The sequence below is a fragment of the Oryctolagus cuniculus genome, chromosome 17, assembly GCF_051225735.1.
Source record: "Oryctolagus cuniculus isolate XC-2025 breed Fujian yellow rabbit chromosome 17, ASM5122573v1, whole genome shotgun sequence".
Lineage (NCBI taxonomy): Eukaryota > Metazoa > Chordata > Mammalia > Lagomorpha > Leporidae > Oryctolagus > Oryctolagus cuniculus.
The window spans coordinates 42,022,501-42,046,087 of NC_142883.1; the positions used below are offsets into that span (position 1 = coordinate 42,022,501).

Consider the following 23,587-nt stretch of genomic DNA (forward strand, 5'->3'; position numbering starts at 1 on the left):
ACCGGGAAAGAATCCGGCGCCCCGACCGGGACTAGAACCCGGTGTGCCGGCGCCGCAAGGCGGAGGATTAGTCTAGTGAGCCGCGGCGCCGGCCCTGACCATTTCTACGAAACAGGTTCTTTCTGAACATGAATCTAAGAATTTACTAACCAAGTAAAACCCATAGTGAAAGATCACCAAAAAACAGGTGTTTTGTGTGTGTGTGTGTGTGTGTTTTAAGCAAAGCAAGATTTACTTAAGTCGGAAACCTCCTGCTGCAGCAGCCAGGAGGTGGCTGCAAGAGACGAAGACCCCAAAAACACTTCATCACAAGTCCTGTTTTAATTTGCTACTAAAAGTTGCTGCTTACTCCCACATTAGCTATTAGCCTATTCCTGCATTTGCTATATTACCCTCACAGTATCAAGGTGTCTATAATGTTAAGTAGTTATATTTTCGTTGATCATAAATTAATAACTTGTTTAATAGAAAAGAAATCTTACTTTACTGATAACAAAAACGCCACTAGCCTTTCACGTCTCTCAGGTCACTTGTTAGAATGGACTTCTCAGGGCCAGCGCCGCGGCTCACTAGGCTAATCCTCCGCCTTGCGGCGCCGGCACACCGGGTTCTAGTCCCGGTTGGGGCGCCGGATTCTGTCCCGGTTGCCCCTCTTCCAGCCCAGCTCTCTGCTGTGGCCCGGGAGTGCAGTGGAGGATGGCCCAGGTGCTTGGGCCCTGCACCCCATGGGAGACCAGGAGAAGTACCTGGCTCCTGCCTTCGGATCAGCGCAGTGCGCCGGCCGCAGCGCGCCGGCCGTGGCGGCCATTGGAGGGTGAACCAATGGCAAAGGAAGACCTTTCTCTCTGTCTCTCTCTCTCACTGTCCACTCTGCCTGTCAAAAAAATAAAAATAAATAAAAATAAATAAAAATAAAAAAGAATGGACTTCTCAGAATAACAATAACTTTTTTTTCTTAAAGATAAGCAATGAAGGCACAGTGGGTTAGGCCTTTGTGATGCCCCCATGCTGGAGAAGAGGGAGCAGCCTTCTAACACAGAGGCTAAGTCACTGCTTAGGACTCCCAAACCCCACACAGGACAGCCTGGGTGGGGTCTGGCTCCTCCACTTTGCAGTCAGGTTCCCGCTAATGCAATCCCTGGGAGGCAGCAGGTGATTGCTCAACTTGTTGGAACTTGACATCCTGGGTTTAGTTCCTGGCTCCCAACTTGAGCCTGGCCCAGGCAGCCCAGTCCAGTCCCAGCCCTGGCCAGGCCCCAGATGTTCTGGGAATTTAGGAAGTGAAACAACAGATGGGGACTTGCTTGCTCTCTCTTAAATTAAAAAAAAATAATAAAATAAAATATGTAACTTCTGTTATACAAAAAAATTTAAGTTATAAATTTATCATGACTAAAAGCAGAGTACTGATGCACAGACAAGCAGCTCCACTTAACAAGTTTAGAAAACCAGAAACAGACCTAAGTATAAACCTTACAAGGTGGTATATGGTAACAATAGCACTCAAGTTAGTGGGCAAATGAGTAGTTAGTACATGGTACTGGGACACATTTCTAACTATTCAGATAAACACAAGGCAAAACAAATTACAGTCTAAAATTGCGCATGCTAAAATGAAATCATAAATGTACTAGAAAAATGCTGATGAGCTGTTTTTATTCACATACTCTGAGACTGTATCAGACGCGATGACACAATAAGGCCCAGAGTCAGGAGATCCACGGTCAAGTGCTGCTGTGACATGCACGGGGTGGAACCTTAAGCAACGGCTCTCACCCTTACCAAACCAAACAGCCAGGGTCGCCGACCCAGGCTCCTAAGGCAAGAGCGCCAAACACAGACGCTGGAAGTGCAAAACTGACAAAACGGACCAGACAAAAATCAAGAGCTGTGCGAGTCAGGGGCCAGAAATCCTCCACACCTGAGACAAGCTGAGCAACTGGGGCCATTCAGCCAACAGTATCAGCAAAACTTTTATCAAGCAGACAAAAGTCGCTTCGTTCTAAAAAATAAATAAATAAATAAAGAGGAGCCATCAAATAAACACACACCTCGTGTCAGGCGATGCCGAGACACGGGTCTCGGCCCGAGTGCCAGCCTGAGATAACAAGGGGTAAAACAAAGCACCTTAGGATGCTGTGGCGCGCGCGACTGCTCCGCAGAGGCCACTGCAGCCAGCAACAGGGGCACAGGATTCTGGAGCCCAGGGAAACCCCGTCTGCCTCCCGTAGCGACATTCTAAACGGAATCCCTGGCAGAGCGAGCTGTGTCGGCTGAACGCTCCCTGTCAACCCCGGGGTTCTACGCTTCCCACGAACCTAGAACTGGACCCTGGGGTCCTCGGGGACGTGTCAGAAGTCATACCCATCGCGTTCCGCCTAGGGCTCGGGGTCTAGGAACTGGCTGCAGGAACTTAAACCCTTACCGCCCGGGGTCCCGCAGACAACTGGCCACCCCCGTGTCCGTCAGGCTGTACCCCGAACCCCAGCAACGACGCGCTCCGGCCAGTGCCCCGCGGAGTCCCCCCGGTGCCTCCCTGCCCTTCAGACCGGCACACTCGCGACCCCCTCCCACAGGAAGGGGCTTCACAGAACGCGACCGCACCTCAATCTCGTAGTCTTTCACGGGCGGGGGAGCAGCTGCCGCCGCCATGGCCAGGACCCCCACCATGCTCCCTGCTTTCCGAGGTCCCAGCTCCTAGGACCGTGTGCGGTCCAGCTCGCCCGGCCCGGGGACCATGGAGGCGGCCAATTCCAGCAGGAACGAGTTGCTGGGCCGCGGGGTCCGCCTCGGTTTCCCCCGCGTCCACCGGCCCCGAGCGGGCGCGGAGGCCGGGCCCAGCTCCGCCAAGGCGAACGCGGAAAGAGGCGGTGAGAAAGCGCGGGCGGCGAGGCCTCTTGGACGCGGCAGATGAAGGCAGGGTGTCCCTGAGGCGTGCACTCCAGGCTGAGGGCTCAGGTCCCGGCCCAGGGCGGGGTGAGCGGGCAGAACGCAAATCGGACCGGAGGGCTTCCGAGGGAGTTCTTGTCAATTGGGTTTTCGCGCCGTCCGGAGCGCAGGGGGCGGAGCCTACGGCTGTTTCGGGAGGCTCGGCGGACGGTGAGCCGCGAGGACCAAAATACCTCTTCCAGCGATTCTGAAGGAGGTGGGACAATGGCTTCACAGAATTTAAAAACAGTCGGGATTTTGGAGATTTGAAGAATTTGACCGTTGAAGACTTGATTTCATTAAGGTAACCTAAACCGCTGACACAAGAATTAACATTTAGACTACGTCCTAAAGAGGTCCCTTAGTGGACCTTTGGACAATGCAGAAAAAGACGCCGCGGGTTAACGCCCTGGCCTGAAGCACCGGCAGCCCATTTGAGTGCCGGTTTGAGACTCTGCTGCTCCACTTCCGATCCGGCTCTCTGCAGTAGCCTGGGAAAGCAGTGGAAGATGGTCCCTGCACCAACATGGAAGACTTGGAGGAAGCTCCTGGCTCCCGGCTTTGGATCGGCGCAGCTCTGGCTGCTGCCCCCAATTGGGGAGTGAGCCAGAGGATGATGGAAGACCTCTCTCTCTCTCTTTTTCTCTCTCTCTCTCTCTGCCTCGCCTTCTCTCTTTCTGTGTAACTCTGACTTTCAAGTAAAATAAATAAGAATTTTAAAAAAAGAAACAATTGGTTAGATTCCTACCATCCAGAATTCAACATTAGTATTTTGGTGAGTGTCCTGCTTTGACATACACCCATTCGGGGTTCAAGATTTTGACTTTTTAATCTGTTTCTTAAAACATTTATTGTTGAGTCAATGAGACAGAGATTCCGTCTGCTGGTTCACCCTCCACTGCCTCCAACAGCCAGGAGCTGGGAACTCCTCCCTGGTCTCCCAGTGGGCGCGGGTGGCAGGAACCCAATGACCAGAGCTCTCTCTGTTGCCTCCCAGGATCTGCATGAGCAGGAAGCTGGAATCCAAGCACTCCCATGGGAGTTGCAAGCATGTTGGTCACTAGGCCAAATACCTGGTCCTTATTTATGCTATTTTTTTAATTTGAAATATTTGTTCGAGAGGCAGAGAGAAAGAGATTTTAACCTTTATGTCCTTGGCTGGACTAAGGAGACATTTTTCCTGTGATTTGGTCCTTGTCAGCAGCTGAAAAGCCCAAATTCATGGTTCATGTGGTTGCCACAATAGCAGCAGTCTGCTGGTTTCTAATTCTGATTGTCCCCTGCATCATTTGCCTTGTTTTCATGGATTTGTTTAGCCTTTACCCATTATTTTATGTTAATACAGTGAATGTTAACTTCGATATCTTAAAATCAGATGATGAAAAGTTGACTTTAACTGTTGAGGTTAGTTGTGTCCACCTTTGTGGTATTTGTTGTTATTTTAACATAAGGAGTACAAATTTCTCCAATGAAATGAGTGGTGATTACTTTTTCTTTGAAAATGAGTCCTGGGCAAGGCTTTTCAGCAAGGGGAGATTGCACTGCTTTCAGTTTTCTTCTAGGTATACACTGTTTTTGCTGGGTTTTGTTTTGTTTTAAAGATTTATTTATTTGAAAGAAAAAGGAGAAAGATAGATCTTCTATCCACTGGCCCACTCCCGAGATGGCCACAGTGGCCAGAAGCCAGGAGCCAAGAGATTCTTAGGGATCTCCCACGTGGGTGCAGGGGCCCATGCACTTGGGCCATCCTCTGCTGCCCTCCCAGGCTACAGCAGCAGGGAGCTGCATTGGAAGTGGAGCAGCCAGACTTGAACCGGCGCTCACATGTGATGCTGGCACTGCAGCTGGAGGCATAAGAACCAGAGGTAGATGGGGAAGGGAGTTTGGGGATGAGAAATGAGAAAACTAAAAGTCAACTTTGACCTCCAGCCCCAATTTCTGCCTCCTCCTTGTTCTTCTCAGAAGTAGCCACTATACTGTTACCTATTTGTGGGTGATACTGCGGTTTTTAAAAGTGATTCTATGGCCGGCGCTGCGGCTCACTAGGCTAATCCTCCGCCTTGCGGCGCCGGCACACCGGGTTCTAGTCCCAGTCGGGGCGCCGGATTCTGTCCCGGTTGCCCCTCTTCCAGGCCAGCTCTCTGCTATGGCCAGGGAGTGCAGTGCAGGGGAGACCAGGATAAGTACCTGGCTCCTGCCATCAGATCAGCACAATGCGCTGGCCGCAGCGGCCATTGGAGGGTGAACCAACGGCAAAGGAAGACCTTTCTCTCTGTCTCTCTCACTGTCCACTCTGCCTGTAAAAAAAAAAAAAAAAAAGTGATTCTACACAACTATATCTATAGAAAAATCTTCAGTTTTGATCAATATGAAAAGTAACACTTTATTTTATTTTTGACAGGCAGAGTTAGACAGTGAGAGAGAGAGACAGAGAGAAAGGTCTTCCCTTCCTATGGTTCACCCCCCCACCAATGGCCGAAGCCAGGAGCCAGGTGCTTCCTCCTGGTCTCCCATGTGGGTACAGGGCCCAAGCACTTGGCCATCCTCCACTGCCTTCCCGGGCCACAGCAGAGAGCTGGCCTGGAAGAGGAGCAACCGGGACAGAATCCGGCGCCCCAACCAGGACTAGAACCCAGTGTGCTGGCACCGCAGGCAGAGGATTAGCCAAGTAAGCCATGGCACCAGCCAAAAGTAACACTTTAAATATCACTCAAGGCTGATATTGTGACATCAGAGATTAGTGACCACAGTATCCCATACTGGAGTGTCTGTTTTGAGTCCTGGCTGTTCCATTTCCAACCCAGCTCCCAGCTGACACCCCGGGAAGGCAGTGGAAGATGGCCTCAGTACTTGGGGACCTGCCACCCACATGGGAGACCCAAATGGAGTTCTGAGCCCCTGGCTTTGGCCTGGCCCAGCCCCAGACTCACCCACTGCAGTCATTTGGGGAGTGAAACAGCAAACGGAAGATCTCTTCCTCTGTCTCTCTCTCTCTTTCTGTCACTGTGCCTTTCAAATAAACAAAATAAATCTTAAAAAAAAAAAAAAAGACGTTTTTGGATGCCTGTATACCATATCAGAGTGTTCAGATTAATGTCCAGCTCTGCTCCCAATTCCAGCTTCCTGCTAATGTGCACATTGGGAGGCACCAGGTACTGGCTCAAATACTTGGACACCTGCCACCTATGTGGGAAATCTGACTTGAATTTCCTGCTCCTGGCTGTGGCCTGGTCTATCCCCGGATGTTGCAGGCATTTGGGGCAATGAATCAGCAGATGGAAGACTTCTGTCTCCCTGCCTCTTGAATAAAACGAAGATAAATACATTTTTTAAATGTTTAATGAAAAATAAGTAAAATACATCAGTTGAGAGGGAAGTATAAATACTGAGGTGACAACAATTCAGGAAGTGAGATGAGTTTAGGAATGAAAGGAGAGAGATTGCTATTTTTAAAAGTGACTCAGGATATATGAGGAAACAATTTGTAGCTGGAGCCTCTTTCATTGAGTTTCTCAGGAATCTTTCAGGAGAACTGGCCCAGTTCGGAGTGGTTTCCCCTCGGCAGTTTAGGATATAACTACCTTTAGGTGGCATGGATACTATCTACTCCTCTAGCCACTTTCTAACGTCCAAAATGTGTGGAACTCTCAGATGCACTTTTGCTTCCTTTCCTGCTCCATTTGTCCACAGTCTGATCTTAAATTCCTTTTTTATTGTTTGACAGAGTTTTGGGAGAACAAAGAGAGAAGGAACATATGTGACCAACTCAAGAAAAGCCTTAAGACTCCGATCAGGGCTCACCTTCTGCTAGAGACCCTCCCAATCCACTTTGCCTTGGGCTACAATTCCTGGCAGGTCTGCGTGTCTCCTTGGTATTTGACCACTCCTAGCACTTAGCATATTACATTACAAATTTCTTTTTTTTCTTTTCTTTTCTTTCTTTCTTTCTTTTTTTTTTTTTTTTTTTTTTTTGACAGGCAGAGTGGACAGTGAGAGAGAGAGAGACAGAAAGAAAGGTCTTCCTTTTCACCCTCCAATGGCCGCCGCGGCCCGTGCGCTGCAGCTGGCGCACCGCGCTGATCCGATGGCAGGAGCCAGGAGCCAGGTGCTTTTTCCTGGTCTCCCATGGGGTGCAGGGCCCAAGCACCTGGGCCATCCTCCACTGCACTCCCTGGCCACAGCAGAGGGCTGGCCTGGAAGAGGGGCAACCGGGACAGAATCCGGCGCCCCGACCGGGACTAGAACCCGGTGTGCCGGCGCCGCTAGGCGGAGGATTAGCCTAGTGAGCCGCGGCGCCGGCCTCTTTCTTTCTTTTTTTCTTTCTTTCTTTCTTTTTTTTTTTTTTTACAGGCAGAGTGGACAGTGAGAGAGAGAGACAGAGAGAAAGGTCTTCCTTTGCCATTGGTTCACCCTCCAATGGCTGCTGTGGCCAGCGCACCGTGCTGATCCAATGGCAGGAGCCAGGTACTTATCCTGGTCTCCCATGGGGTGCTATACTTTTTACACAGCCACATTATTTAGCCTTTACATCAGCCCGGTGAAGAAGACATCTGATTGTCCAATTATGGAAGTAGAAACAGTAGCTTAGAGATGTTTCCAGAGTTACAATGTTAGCATCTCCTAACTTCAGTTTTTCATGTGTGTGATACATTGTAGTCATTACACAGTGGCAACATATAATCTATCATTCCCCCGCCTCCCAATTTTATAAACCCTTCTCTCTCTCTCTCTCTCTCTCTCTCTTTTTTGCCAGGCAGAGTTAGACAGTGAGAGAGAGAGAGACAGAGAGTTATAGACAGTGAGAGAGAGACAGAGAGAAAGGTCTTCCTTCCGTTGGTTCACTCCCCTAATGGCTGCTATGGCCAGCGCTGCACTGATCCAAAGCCAGGAGCCGGGTACTTCCTCCCGGTCTCCCTTGCGGGTGCAGGGACCCAAGCACTTGGGCCATCCTCCTCTGCCCTCCCGGGCCACAGCAGAGAGCTGGACTGGAAGAGGAGCAGCCAGGACTAGTACCTGGTGCCCCAACTGGGACTAGAACCCGTGGTGCCGGTGCCGCAGGCAGAGGATTAGCCAAGTGAGCCACAGTGCCGGCCTCTCTCTCTCTTTTTAAGATTTATTTTATTTATTTGAAAGACAGAGTTAGAGAGAGAGGTCTTTCATCCACTGGTTCACTCCCCAGATGGCTGCAACGGCCAGAACTGAGCTGATCTGAAGCCAGGAGCCAGGGGCTTCCTCTGGGTCTCCCACATGAGTGCAGGGGTCCAAGCACTTGGGCCATCTTCCACTGCTTTCCCAGGCCATAAGAGAGAGCTGGATCAGAAGAGGAGCAGCCGGGACTACAACCGGTGCCCATGTGGGATGCTGGCGCTTCAGGCCAGGGCTTTAACCTGCTGCGCCACAGTGCCAGTCCCTCTCTTAAAAAAAAAAAAAAAAAAAAAGATTTATTTATTTATTTGAAAGGCAGAGTCACAGAGCGGTGGCAGGAGAGAGAGAGAGAGAGAGAGAGAGAGAGAGGTCTTCCATCCTCTGGTTCTCTCCTCAATTGGCCACAACAGCTGGCCACAGCTGGAGCTACACCCATCTGAACCTGGGAGCCAGAGCTTCTTCCGGATCTCCCACATGGGTGCAGGGGCCCAAGGACTTGGGCCATGTTCTGCTGCTTTCCCAGGCCACAGCAGAGAGCTGGATCAGAAGTGGAGCAGCTGAGATGCCAGCACTGCAGGTGGTGGCTTTACCTGCTTTGCCCCTAATGGCTGCTCTTGATAACCACTGCTGTTGTCATTCTGAAATGGCCACTCCCCTCACTTGGCCTGTTTACCTGGGGGAAGCTAATTCCATCCACTCCTGGCTCCTGATCCTCCTGAATGAATCTGTATTTTCCCATCCCTTGGCCACAGTTACTGCTCCAAACATGGGTATGTGACGTAATTTGTTCCAAGGACACATTCAAACAGATCTTCTGTGTGCTTCTGGAAGATAAACATGTTTGTAATACTGAGATAAGTTCAGAAGAAGTCGTTTTTACTCCTTTCAGATGGTGTTTAAGATTAAACAGCTGGAGTGGCCATTGTGGCTCAGCAGGTTAAGCCATCTGGGGAGTGATCCAGTAGATGGAAGATCGCTCTCTCTCTCTGCCTCTGCCTCTCTGTAGGTCTGCCTTTCAAATAAATAAATAAATAACTCTTTTTTTTTTTAACAACCCTATATAGCATTAATAAAACTGAGAGGTCAATTTTAGAATTATCTGTCAATTATTTTTGGTTGTAAGATAATATTCCTCAGGGAGTCAGTATTATGGTGCAGTGGATTAGGCAGCTGCTTGTGATTCTGACATCCCATATGGGTGCTGGTTCTAGTTCTGGCTGCTCCACTTCATGTCCAGCTCCATGTGGCTGTGCCTGGGAAAAGCAGTGGAAGATGGCTCAAGTACTTGGGCCCCTGCATCCACATAGGAAACCTGGATGGAGTTCCAGGTTTCTGGCTTAAGCCTGGTCCAGCCCTGGTCATTGCAGCCACTGGGGAGTGAAATCAGCAGATGAAGATCCCTCTCTATCTCTCTTTAACTCTGCCTTTGAAATAAATTAAAAAAAAAAAAAATCTTTGCATGATCCTAAGATTTACTTAATTAATTCTAAATAATTTTAATAACATTAAATATGCAAGGAGCTGGCGCTATGGCATAGAAGGTAAAAAGCTGTTGCAGGACCAGCATCCCATAAGGGCACCAGATTGAATCCTGGCTGCTCCTCTTCTGATCCAGCTCCCTGCTAATGGCCTGGGAAAGCAGCAGAAGATGGCCCAGGTACTTGGGCCCCTGCACCCACATGGGAAACTCAGAATAAGCTCTTGGCTTTTCAATGGCCTAGCTCTGGCCATTGAAGCCTTTTGGGGAGTGGACTAGTGGATGAAAGACTTCTCTGTCTCTCTCCCTCTCTCTCTTTCCCTGTAACTCAGCCTTTCAAATAAATACATAAATATTTAAAACAAAATGTGCAAAAAGGAGAGTCAGAACAAAAAGGTGTCGGTATGTGCCCAGTACAGTTAGGAACTTCCTTTCTTTACTTTTTTTTTTTTTTTTTTCCTTTCTTTACTTTTAAATATTTATTTATTTTCTTCTTCTTCTTCTTCTTTTTTTTTTTTTTTTTTTTTTTTTGAAAGGCAGAGAGACAAAGAGAGAGTGAAATGGAAAGAAAGAGATCGTCTGTTTGCTGGTTCATTCTCCAAATGCCCAGGACAATAAAAGCTGGGCCAAGCCCAATTCAGGAGCCCAGAACTCCATCCTGGTCTCCAGTGTAGGTTGCAGGAACCATCACGTTCTGCCTCCTGAGGTGTACTAATGTACACCCATTACAGCAGGTGGCTGTAATTGGAAGCCGAGTTGGGATTTGAATCAGGCCCCCTGATATGACATGCAGACATCCCAGTTGGTCACTTAACCTCTGTGCCAAATCCCCACCCCAGTTAGGAGCTCTCTGAGAAGAGGCTGCAGAGAGGAGATGGGCAACCTTTGCTGACCAGATCACCAAAGTATTCTGGACTGAGTCCATGTTTTCCAGTCAACTTTCTCATACAATTTGACTTTCCAACTCTTTGGATTTTCTTGACAATTATATTGTGATTGTAAATAAACTGGCAAATTATTTTGTGTGTTTCTTGTGAGTCTTAGCATGAGCCTTTCCCCCTAAATCTGATTATCTCTGAGTACATTTGAAAAGTCAGTTCTAGACCAATGTGATGCCGCTCCCCAAATGCCCATTAATGGCTGGGGCAGGGCCAGGTCAAAGCCAGGAGCCAGGAACTCCATCCTCATCTCCCATATGTGTGGCAGAGGCCCAAGTACTAGAGCTTCCACCTGCTGCCTCTTAGGGTGGGCATCGGCGGGCAGCCAGATGGGAAAAGGAGTAGCTAGGACTTAACCAGGCACTTGGATATGGGATGCAGGCATTGCAGAATGGTAGCTCAGGGTTAAGCTGCCGCACCACAAAGCCTGCCCACTCCTTTCAAATCTTCATTAGTAAAGCCATCAGAGGTGAAGTCTGATTCTGTTCAAAGAGCTTTATTATAGAGAACACACAGAGCATACTCTGTTCAAAAACACAAGGTCTCCTATTCCCTTGGAGCACTGCACTGTGAAAGCCACCATCCTGGAGCTGGCGCTGTGGTGTAGTGGGTAAAGCCACAGCCTGCAGTGCTGGCATCCCATATGGGCGCCGTGGGTGGGTGCAGGGACCCAAGCACTTGGCCCATGCTCCATTGCCTTCCCAGGCACATTAGCAGGGAGCCAGATGGGAAGTGGAGCAGCCGGGACTCCAACTGGTGCCCATGTGGGATGCAGGCGCTGCAGGCAGAGGCCCAACCTTCAACGCCACAGCGCAGGCCCCCCTAATTCAAACCTTTAATGCTGTATTTCTCCCCATGTATCCTAGTGCAGTCCTTTCCCTGGACAAATATTTGCAGAGGAACTACTGCATGCCCAGTCCTACCTTAAGACAGCCCAAGCCCCACTGCTCTCTCATCTATCCTCCTAAGGCGCTGTTTGGCACATGGCAGGACACAGGCAGTAACCGTTAGCGAATGCGCCCTGCACTGCAAGGCCCTTACTCTTCTTTCAAGTTCACCTCCCAATAAGGGGCCAAATTGGACCAACCAGTTAGCTTTGTCCACGATTTTTTTTTTTTTTTTACCTTTTTAAGTGGCTGGGGAAAAAAATGCAAAGACGATTTCTTGTGAAACATGGAAACTGTATAAAGTTGAAACGAAAGTGTCCAGAAAGTCTCACTGCAACGGGCCGGTCACACCCACGCCTTACTGCGTTGCCACACAGACCTCAGGGCCGCCAAGCCCCGCTTATTTACATCTTGAAGCTTGAGGGAAAAAATCCGCCAGGCCTGCTCGCTCTCCCGCTGGTCTCCACCGAGGCCGCCCACCAGACTGCGAGCTGGGACCCCGGAAACCTCCAAAGTAGCTGCTGCCCAGGGGATGCTGGTGTCAGGCATCACACCCGGGTTCGAATCCCGGGCTTGGCAAAGTCGAGTTCCCTCTGCGCATCACAGTTTCCTGTGTGCCACGCACTGACACAGAAGCAAGGAGGAGATAAGCCGTGGGGAGCCCTTCGCAGGCCTCCGGGCGTTTCTCAGGGAAGCCCCGGAGGCCGGCGTCACAGGCCCTAGGCCCGCTCTGGGACCCGGATGCGACGCCCGCGGGGTCGCCGCAGCACGGCCGTCGATCAAGGTCGCCTTGGGGGCGGGGCGTGGCCCGGCAGCGCTTCCGCCTGCGCGAGGCAGCGCGGGGCCGCTCGGCGGCGCCGGGCACAGCGGAGAACCTGCGTCGGCAGCCACTGGCCGCGCGGCCGGATGAGGGGGGCGATGGAGCTGGAACCCGAGCTGCTGCTGCAGGAGGCCCGCGAGAATGTGGAGGCGGCGCAGAGCTACCGGCGGGAGCTGGGGCACCGGTTGCAGGGGCTGCGCGAGGCGCAGAGGCAGGTCGGAGGGCCGCGCCCCGAGGGGCGCTGTGGGCCCCGGGAGCGAGTGGGGTGTCGTGCAGCGGGCGAGGGCGCACTGAGGGCTGCGGGGGGCGAGAGTGTCCCAGCACTGTGGAGGTGGAAGGAGAACTGGGAGGACCTGGGCTTCGGGGGACGTGGGAACTGGGGAGATCCCAGGGAAGGACCAGTTTGAGGGTTCCCGGGAGAGTGCGAGGAGCGGTCCCCAAACTGCGGGGCGGTGGTGGGGACGTGGTGGGTCCGCGGCCGGGCGGAGTTGGGGCCGAGAGCTTCCCGGAGGGCAGTGCTGGCCGCGGGGCCGGGAGGTGGGGACTGAGGAAACCTGCGGGGGGGAGAGAGGCCAGTGTGGGACGGCGACCCCGAGGGGGCCCCCAGTGGGACGGGGCGGGTGTTGGAAGGGAGGGCAGGGCGAAGATCCGACAGGGGCCGAGAAGCGTCGGCGGCCACGCTAAATGAATGGAGTTAATCCTTGGATACTATCTTCTGTGAGCTTGAGTGCATTTTTTAAAAACTGCCTCAAGTAATCCCGATCTATTTGGTTTAGAATTTAAGGCGATGGTTGTTGGAAAGGCAGAAGCAGCAAAATGAAACGTTTGAGGGAGGGACTACAAAGGCCCGGGGAAATGGGAAAACAGATTTAAAGAGAGCAGTGCTGAAAGGAGACGCTAAATATACTTTCAAGTGGTGGGGTTATCTGTTTGACTGGGAAAGGGTCATCGAAGACGTGGGAAAGCGCATGGTTCTCTGCACCCTGAAACATACACAGAAAAAGATTTAACCTATTTGCCAATGTGTGATAGGACAGATGATCCTCGGGCTGCTACTCACCTAAATGCTTTCTAAGTCAGTGGGATTCCATCTGAGTTTCTCTAAGTCACACTTGATATTAACGTGTATTTTCATCCTTGTAACTCCCGTGCTAGGTAGGATAAAGCTGTGGTAACAGTGTCTATGGATAGTCTCATTATTAAGAATAGTGAATATGGAGCCAGCACTCTGGTGAAGGTTAAGCCTCCACCTACGGGGCAGGCATCCCATATGGGCTCCAGTTCCAGTCCTGGCTGCTGCACTTCCAATCCAGCTCCCTGCTAAAGCACCTGGGAAGCAGTGGAAGTTGGCTCAGTGGAAGCTGGCTCAAGTACTTGGGCTCCTGCACTCACATGGGAGACCTGGAAGAAGCTCCTGGTTTTTTTGGCCTGACTCAGGCCCTGGCTGTTGCTGCCATTTGGGGAGTGAACCAGCAGATGAAAGATTTTTTTTTTTTTTTTTTTTTTTTTGGACAGACGAAGTTAGACAGTGAGAGAGAGAGAGAGAGAAAGGTCTTCCTTTTCCGTTGGTTCACCCCCCAAGTGGCCACTACGGCCAGCGCGTTGTGGCCGCTGTGCTGATCCGAAGGCAGGAGCCAGGTGCTTCTCCTGGTCTCCCATGCAGGCGCAGGGCCCAAGGACTTGGGCCATCCTCCACTGCACTCCCTGGCCACAACAGAGAGCTGGCCTGGAAGAGGAGCAACCGGGACAGAATCTGGCGCCCCGACTGGGACTAGAACCCGGGGTGCTGGCGCCGCAGGCAGAGGATTAGCCTAGTGAGCCGCGGCGCTGGCCGGAAGATTTCTCATTCCTTCTCTCTCTGCATATCTCTGCCTATCAAATAAATACATAAACCTTAAAAGAAATTACTGAGCATGCTTTGGATTGCATATATCTCTCTACCCTTAAAGGCTGGTGTAGGCCAGGCATCATTTTTATTTTAGTGGTAACACTGGGAGCAGAATCTAGATAGGATGACCCTGACGTGGTGAATGGTTCCTAAGGCTTTTCCATGTACTCTGTTTCCCTTTGAAAACATCTGCGTTTTTCTCTCAGCTGTTTTGAAATAAAGATTCTAAATCTAGGACTTTGTTTAAAAAGAAAGAGATTAAATTCTAAGACGACCGTTTCAGCCAGTTAAGATGCCTTGTTTCTGAGCATGACTGTTGTTTAACTCTGCTTCAGCTGTTGGGAAGCAGTGGCGTGTAGCCTAGTGGTTAAGATGCCCACAGCCTGAAGGGAGTGCCTGGGTTCAGTGCACAGCTCGGACTCCTGAGCCCAGCTTCCCAATAGCAGACCCTGGAGGCAGCCAAGGCTGCCACCCATGTGGGAGACCTGGATTGCCTTCCTATCTCTGGCCCTTTCAGGCATTTGAGAAGTAAGCTACACACACCACCTCATACACACACCTCTCAAATTTAAAAAATTGTAAAGACCCCAAGAAGTAGTGGAGTTGACAGCATGAATGAGGTTGGGACCTTGATGTAGTACTTACTAATTGTTCATGTGACATTATATGCATTAAAAAATTTTTAGCGTAACTTCATCCTAAATGGTTTAGTATTTAGTGTCTAAACCTATATGCTATTAAATTTTAAACACAATAATTTAAACACAGGACATGTTTTCCTGTAATGTAATGGCATTTAGTACAGGTTTTTGTTTTATTTTTGAGGCTTATTTTCTCTCCTTGAGACAGAAAACTGTAACGGAACATCCATCGTGCCTGGGTTCCTGAAGACATTGCCTTCTCACCACACTGAACCCTGGTGTGGTTCTGTTTCTTCAGCGAGAATGTGTTTTGTGCCTGGGGCAATTACAAGAGTGCCTCTCCTCAAAGCTCATTCTAGTCAGGTGTGCATGCTTGGGGTCATAGACTTAGTCTTCTGGGAACTTGCATTTTCAGGAAGATTTGTGATGCAAAAATATTATCAAAATAAGCAGCTGCTTTTGCTTGGTGGTTAGGGTATTTTTAGGGTTCCAGTCACTTTCAGAATAACTACATAAACTTTATAAGTTTCTAGTCCAAGATTTTGCCAGGGGAAGGGATGAGAAGAGCAGAGAATAAGGGATTCTGCCCTTTGAGTATATTTTTTACCTGCTGATTTTTCTTCCTTCTGGCATAGAAACTTTCACGGTTATTGTTACAATTTGCCTATCATGAAATTCATGCCTTAAAGCTATCAGCCAGGGGTTTTTAGTATATTCATAAAGTTGTTCAGCCATCACCACTGGCTAATTCTAGAACGTTTTCATCACCCTTCCTCCCCCAAAGTGCTGTACTCATTAGCTGTCATTCCCCCCAGCAACTAGCAACCACTAACCTACTTTCTGGCTTCTGTGGACTTGCCTGTTCAGGACATTCCATATAAACAGCATGAAGAAGTACGTGGGACCTGGTTAACTGACTTCTTTGACTTCACATAATGTTTTCAGGGTTTGTCCATGTGGTAGCATGTATCAGTACTTCAACATTTTTATAGATGAATATTTACTGTACTATGCTTTGTTCATCCATTCAGATATTTATGATATTTCTACTTTTTCACTATTATAAAGGATTCTGCTATAAACATTTGTGTACTTTTTTAAAAAAATTTTATTTATTTGAGAGAGTTATAGATAGCGAGAGGGTGAGACAGAGAGAGAGGTCTTCCACCCCTGGTTTACTCCCTCCTAAATGGCCACAAAGGCTGGAGCTGGGCCGACCTGAAGCCAGAAGCTTCTTCCTGGTCTCCCAGGTGTGTGTGGTGCCCCAAGTGCTTGGGCCATCTTCTACTGCTTTCCCAGGTCACCAGCAGAAAGCAGAAGAACAGCTGGGACATTAACCAGCGCCTGTTTGGGATGCTGGTGCCACAGGCGGAGGTTTAGCTTCTATACCACAGCACCAGCCCCCGAAGGATTTATATTAAAAAAAAAAAAGCGTGTGTGTGTGTGTGTGTGCACACGTAGTTTGAAAGGCAGAGTTACAGGAAGAAAGAGAGGAAGATCTTGCATCAGCTGGTTTTCTCCCCAAATAGCCAGGATGAGGCCAGACCAAAACCAGGAGCCAGGAACTCCATCTCCCATAGGGGATGCCAGCACCACAGGCGGAGGGAGGCTTAGCCCACAGCGCCACAGCACCGGCCCCTTGTGTACTCTTTGTATGGAAATGTTTTCAGTTCGTTTTGGCTATACCTAGGAATTGCTGAATCACGTGGTAACTTTTTATCCTCTCTGAAACTCTTAGCATAGTTTTTATCTTTGCTTCTGTTTCTTACCTGTTAGAAATCTCATGAGATCTGTCTTGTGTTAAAAAATCATGTGTTTGAAAGTCTAGAAGGAAGAAGAATAGGAGTCTTTTAAGATATTCTGCAAAAATAACTGCCAGCATGTAGAAGTTTCTTCTTTTGTGGTTAAGTTTAGGCCCTACCCTCTGTTTTCAGAGAAAAGGAAGTTCTGTGTAGGAATGCGAGGGTTGTCTGTAACTCTCACTGCCTGAATAAGTTAAAGGGTAGAGAGATGTTCATTGTCTTCAGGAAATCAGATAATGTTTACAACCAGCCTGGCTTGACTGGTGTTGAAATCATTAAGAGGAATTCTCAACAGCTCCCTGGAATCCTTGGTACTAAGATGTAAATACCGAAGTAATTAACTCCCACTCTCCTTAAATATTTAGTTTGTTCATTCACTCATTAAGTATTTCTTGGGCATCAGAAGTATTTCTAGGTCCCTGTACTATGGTCAGGAAAATTCCCTATCGTCATGGATTTACTGCTTTTGATGACTGATCATTAAATTGTTACTCCTAAAAATAAAACAAGTAGGGGACCCCCGAGCTCCTGTGTATTCATTGTTGGGTTTTACTTCATTGTGTTTTTCATCATCACTTGTCCTTTTTTTTTTTTTTTTTTACAGGCAGAGTGGACAGTGAGAGAGAGAGAGACAGAGAGAAAGGTCTTCCTTTGCCGTTGGTTCATCCTCCAATGGCCGCCGTGGCCAGCGCGCTGCGGCCAGTGCACTGCGCTGATCTGAAGGCAGGAGCCAGGAGCCAGGTGCTTCATCTGGTCTCCCATGCGGGTGCAGGGCCCAGGGACTTGGGCCATCCTCCACTGCACTCCTGGGTCACAGCAGAGAGCTGGCCTGGAAGAGGGGCAACTGGGACAGAATCCAGCGCCCCAACCGGGACTAGAATCTGGTGTGCCGGTGCCCCTAGGTGGAGGATTAGCCTATTGAGCCGCGGCGCCGGCCTTTTTTTGTTTTAAAGATTTATTTATTTGAAAGGCAGAGTTACAGAGAGGCAGAGGCAGAGAGACAGAGAGAGAGGTCTTCCATTCGCTGGTTCACTCCCCAAATGGCCACAACGGCTGATCTGAAGCTAAGAGCCAGGAGCTTCTTCCAGGTCTCTCACGTGGGTGCAGGGGCATAAGGACTTGGGCCATATTCTACTGCTTTCCCAGGCCACAACAGAGAGCTGGACCAGAAGTGGAGCAGCTGAGACTCAAACTGATGCCCATATGGGATGTTGGCACTGCAGGCAGCGGCTTTACGTGCTAAGCCACAGCGCTGGCCCCCACTTGTCCTATTTCTGTGGCATTGGCTTTTCTGCCTGTTATAAATAGAGATCAGGGGCCAGTGTTGTGACACAGCGATTAGTCTGCTGCCTGCAGTGCCAGCATCCCATCCATATGGGCACCAGTTTGAGACCTGGCTGCTCCACTTCCTTCCAGTTCTCTGCTAGTATGCCTGGGAAAGCAGTAAAAGATGGTACAAGTCTTGGGGCCCCTACATGAACACAGGACACCCAGATGGAGTTCCACCCAGCCTGGCCATTGCAGCCATTAGAGGAGTGAACCAATGGATGGAAGATTTCTCTCTCTCTTTCTATGACTTTAAAATAAAGAAATAAAAATCTTAAAAAAAAAAAAAAAAAGTTGAGATCACTGATCAAGCTGTCATGTAGAGATGACAGTACTACCTTAATGCCATTGCCACAGTCTGGGATCCAGTCTTTTTGTTTTGTTTTGTTTTTAAATTTTTTTTAAAGACATTTGTTTAAAAGGCAGAATGACAGAGATAGAGAGGCCTAGGCAGGGCCATGTTCCCCTGTTTTCTTAGGCACATTAGCAGGGAGCTGGATCAGAAGCACAGCAGCTGGGACTCAAACTGGTGCCAGATATGGGATGCCATTGTTGCAGGCTTAATGTGCTGCACCATGCCATCCCTCTTGGGGCCTGGTCCTTACACTTCACAGATTCAGAAACTCCATCTTTGTATGTTGTACGAGGAATTCATTTGAGGTACTGGTGGTGCCTACATGAGAAATGCCAACATTTTAGTGTGTGTACAGCTGCAGTTCACTCTATAAAATGAATGCGTTGGTCTTCATAAGCCTTTCTATAGTATATCTTTCAATGCATTGACAAAAGCAGGTCCTGCTCCTTAGGAGTAAATATTCAGATCCTGGCTCCTAATGGAGGTATTATTTGGTGAGTGCCCTGAGCCAGTTCTGGTCAGTGGGGCCCTGAGATCCTTGCTGCTGCAGGTGTGGTCCATGAGCTGCAGGAGGGGCGTGTCCTGGGAGCTTGTGGAGAATGCAGGCTCCAGGCCCCACCTCACACCTACTGAATCAGTCCATTAGCAAAATCTCCAGGAATGATAGGTATGCCCATTGAAGATGGATGAAAAACACTGTCTTAGAGTGCACCATTACCACTTCATCAGCTCTCCACTGAGTCCTGTAGTTTATTTTTTTTATTTTTATTTTTTTGACAGGCAGAGTGGACAGTGAGAGAGAGAGACAGAGAGAAAGGTCTTCGTTTTGCCGTTGGTTCACCCTCCAATGGCCGCCGCGGTCGGCGCACCGCGCTAATCCGGTGGCAGGAGCCAGGAGCCAGGTGCTTTTCCTGGTCTCCCATGGGGTGCAGGGCCCAAGCACCTGGGCCATCCTCCACTGCACTCCCTGGCCACAGCAGAGAGCTGGCCTGGAAGAGGGGCAACCGGGACAGAATCCGGCGCTCCAACCGGGACTAGAACCCGGTGTGCCGGCGCCGCTAGGCGGAGGATTAGCCTAGTGAGCCGCGGCGCCGGCCTTGTAGTTTAATACAATAGTGTGTCTGCACTCAAGATCACTATGTTTGAAATATCATTCTTTTGTTAGAGAATTATATAAAGATGGTAGTGAATAATTGGCAGTCTCGAGCCAGTGCTTGTCCTAGCATGTCTTAACATCTAAGTGCCCATTTTTTGAATATGTTTTCCATAGTATTTTTAAATATATATATATACATATATATATATTTTTTCTTTTTTGACAGGCAGAGTGGACAGTGAGAGAGAGAGACAGAGAGAAAGGTCTTCCTTTTGCCGTTGGTTCACCCTCCAATGGCCGCCGCGGCCGGCGCACCGCGCTGATCTGATGGCAGGAGCCAGGTACTTCTCCTGGTCTCCCATGGGGTGCAGGGCCCAAGCACCTGGGCCATCCTCCACTGCACTCCCTGGCCACAGCAGAGAGCTGGCCTGGAAGAGGGGCAACCGGGACAGAATCCGGCACCCCAACCGGGACTAGAACCCGGTGTGCCGGCGCCGCAAGGCGGAGGATTAGCCTAGTGAGCCACGGCGCCGGCGCTAGTATTCTTGATACTCCTAATTTGTAATATAAAATTCTGGTAGGTCATTTTTCCCACAGGTTTTCGTTTGTTTTGTTTTGTTTTGGACTTATTTACTTGAAAGGAAGAGGCAGAGAAAGAGAGCTCTTCCACCTGTTGGTTCACTCCCCAGATGACTGCAATGGATGAAGCTGGGCCAGTCTGAAGCCAGGAGGCAGGAGGCAGGAGCCAGGAGCCAGGAGCTTCTTCCAGGTCTCCCACATAGGTGCAGGCGCCCAAGGACTTAGGCCATCCTCTGCTGCTTTCCCAGGCCATAGCAGAGAGCTGGATCTGAAGTAGAGCAGCCAGGACTCGAATCAGCATCCATATGGGATGCCAGTGCCACAGGCAGTAGCTGTATCCCCTATGACACAGCACTGGCTCTCTCCCACAGGATTTGAAAATACGTGGCACACCGAAGTCTCAGACAGTATTGAACTAAGTGAAGAAAAAAAGTTTCAAAAAACCAAGACAGGAAGTCTTAGCTGAGCAAAGGAAAGAAAGCTATTAATGCCCCTTTTATCTCCCACTTCCCCTGCTGTTACCCGTTTTCAAAACAGTGCAAAATCTCTTTGAATGTAATTTGTTACGGCTAAATGTTCTAGGCTAATTAAAAATTTTTTTTATCCTAAGGAAAGGTTAAATGTAGATCTAGGGAAATTCAGGAAGAAATGAAATACTTTAAGAATAACCTATAGTTCCACTACTTACAGACAGCTGCAGCTCACGTTGCTGCGTCCTATGCATCCTATGCAGAAGTCAGAGACTGCTGTGTATGCAGCTTTGTATCTAAGTTTTCTCCTGGTTAGTATTATACACATTTATCAAGAACATGTGGGCATACCTTTTTTAAAATTAATACGTAATTGTACATGTTTATGAACAATTTATGATATTTTGTTATGTATATACAATGTGTACTGATGAAATAAAACTAATTAGCATTTTTTTTCTTTGAAAGGCAGAGTGACAGAGAGAGAGAAAGAGAAAGAAAGAGAGGGAAGGAGTTCCTCCTTCTACTAGTTCACTCCCCAAGCGGCTGCAGTGGCTAGGGCTAGGCCAGACTGGAGCTAGGAGCTGGGAGCTTCCTTCAGGTCTCCCACGTGGATGCAGGGGCCCAAGTACTTGGACCATCCTCTGCTGCTTACCCAGGCACAATAACAGGAAGCTGGATCAGAAGTGGAATAGGTGGCTGCTTAACCTGCTGTGCCACAATGCTGGCTCTGGTAATTAGCATTGTAAATCTCATCATTTCTTTGTGTTTGGAGACTTTAAGCTATGCTTTCAAGTTCTTCATAAAATATAATAGTTATTGTGAAATATAGTCACTCTATTTATTTAGGTACAGAGAGAGAGAGTATGCACACATATCTGATGGCTCACTCCTTAAATGCCCTCAGTGGCAGGACGTGGGCTGGTTCAGGCCAGAAGCCTGGAACTGAAAACTAAATCTAGATAGCCCAGTGGGTGAAAGGAACCGAATTACTTGAGCCATCACCTCTCCCTCCATGGTGTGTATTAGCAGAAAGCTGAAATTGGGAGTTGAGCAGGAATCACACCCAGGAACTCTGATACAGGATGCAGGCGTCTTAACCACTAGGCCAAACATTTACCCCGGGCTAATTTTTAATGCAGAGGTGAAGAGTCTACTATATGGAGTCTCATAGAGTAGTGAACTGTAATATAATGACTCAAACTCTGGAAGCAAAACAGAGTAAGTGCAACCAAGGAGGAGAAAAAACCAGACATGAATTTGTGTGCAAGATGTATTTGCAGGGCCGGTGTTATGTAACGGGGTAAGTTGTCGCCTGCAACGCTGGCATCACTTACGAGGCTGATTCCAGTCCCAGCTGCTCCACTTCCCATCCAGCTCCCCACTAACGTGCCTGGGAAAGCAGAGGAAGGTGGCCCAAGTCCCTAAGGCCCTGCACCTGTATGGGAGACTGGGATGAAGCTCCTGGCTCCCGGTTTTGGCCTGGCCCAGTCCAGGTTGATGGGCCCATTTGGGGAGTGAACCAGTGGATGGAAAATCTCTCTTTCTCTCTGTAACTCTTTCAAATAAATAAATAAGTAAGTAAATAAAGTATTTGCACACATATTTACATGACTTTTCAGTCATCTTTTTACACATAAGTCTTCATATGTTGTCTTTATTTTTTAAATTCTTGTTTATTCATTTTTATTTATTCAGGCTGAAGCCAGGAGCCCAGAACTCAATCCTGGTCTTCCAGGTGGGTGGGCAGGCAACCAAGTATTTGAGTCATCACTTTCTACCTCCCAGAGCAGGAAGCTAGAAGAATCAGAAGCAAAGCCAGACTCAAACTCAGGTGGTGTCAACCCACTGTGCCAAATACCCTCTCCAACATGCACCTTGTCTTTTTTTTTTTTTTAAGATTTTTTATTTATTTATTTGACAGGTAGAGTTACAGACAGTGAGAGGGAGAGACAGAGAGAAAGGTCTTCCTTCCATTGGTTCACCCCCAAAATGGCCTCTACAGCCGGAGCTACGCTGATCCGAAGCCAGGAGCCAGGTGCTTCTTCCTGGTCTCCCACGTTGGTGCAGGCGCCCAAGCACTTGGGCCATCCTCTACTGCCTTTCCGGGCCACAGCAGAGAGCTGGACTGGAAGAGGAGCAACCGGGACTAGAACCCGGGGCCATATGGGATTCTGGTGCCGCAGGTGGAGGGTTAACCAAGTGAGCCATGGCACTGGCCCATGCACCTTGTCTTTAGATGTGTCAGTCTGCATGCTGTTGGCTGAGTCTAAAACTCAATTGAAATACAAGTTGAGAAGAATTGTAACAAGCACTCTGAGTCAGTAATATGAAATTAATATTTTTTATTTATTTTTTCCTTTTTTTTTTTTTTGACAGGCAGAGTGGACAGTGAGAGAGACAGAGAGAAAGGTCTTCCTTTGCCGTTGGTTCACCCTCCAATGGCTGCCGTGGCTGGCGCGCTGCGGCCGGCACACCGCGCTGATCCAATGGCAGGAGCCAGGTACTTATCCTGGTCTCCCATGGGGTTCAGGGCCCAAGCACTTGAGCCATCCTCCACTGCACTCCCGGGCCACAGCAGAGAGCTGGCCTGGAAGAGGGGCAACCGGGACAGAATCCGGTGCCCCGACCGGGACTAGAACCCGGTGTGCCAGTGCCGCAAGGTGGGGGATTAGCCTAGTGAGCTGCGGCGCCCGCCTGAAATTAAGTAATATTAAAGTATGCAAATAACACAAAAGTACATTTCTAAGGATTTTTTCCAATGTAGATTATAATATGAATATGATTTTGTTGGAGAAGTAGAATGTAGACAGCCTTTTTTTTTAGGACTGTCAGTGAATTATTAATATTTGAAATTGTTTTACTGGTCTCTATAAGCCATGAGATCTTGAGAAACTTAACTGTCCTGCTCTATGGTTTCCTTATCTATACAATGAGGACAGGTATTAGTATCTACTATACCTGGCCAATGTGGGGATTAATGTGAGAAATGTGTTTAAAATGCTTAGCAAAATACCTGGGACAGCAGCTAGTGTTGTGGTGTAGTTGGTTAAGCCTCTGCCTGTGATGCCAGCATCTCATATGGGCACCAGTTCAAGACCTACTTCCTCCACTTCTGATCCAGCTCCTTGCTAATGCAGCTGGGAAAGGAGCAGAAGATGGCACCAAGTGCTTGGGCCTCTGTACCCCTGTAGAAGAGCTGGGAAAAGTTCCTGGCTCCTGACTTTGGCCTGGC

The 23,587-nt window shown here is 48.9% G+C and overlaps 2 protein-coding genes across 4 annotated transcripts in view; one reads left to right on the top strand and one right to left on the bottom strand.

Annotated features, from left to right (window-relative positions):
* ATAD5 (ATPase family AAA domain containing 5) overlaps positions 1–3,062 on the bottom strand; it is a 66,833-nt gene extending 63,771 nt beyond the window's left edge. Inside the window, exon 1 of one of the 2 annotated variants that reach the window (XM_008271058.5) lies at positions 2,605–3,062. In XM_008271058.5, the coding sequence (XP_008269280.3) occupies positions 2,605–2,670 (66 nt within the window). In that variant the 5' untranslated portion in view covers positions 2,671–3,062. The remainder of the gene's footprint in view (positions 1–2,604) is intronic. The other variant, XM_008271059.5, reaches the window with a different exon arrangement.
* A 9,143-nt stretch (positions 3,063–12,205) lies between these two features.
* The window catches only part of CRLF3 (cytokine receptor like factor 3), a 45,717-nt gene continuing 34,335 nt past the window's right edge, over positions 12,206–23,587 (top strand). For both annotated transcript variants that reach the window (XM_017349132.4, XM_089317442.1), the window contains exon 1: positions 12,206–12,410. In XM_017349132.4, the coding sequence (XP_017204621.4) occupies positions 12,282–12,410 (129 nt within the window). In that variant the 5' untranslated portion in view covers positions 12,206–12,281. The remainder of the gene's footprint in view (positions 12,411–23,587) is intronic.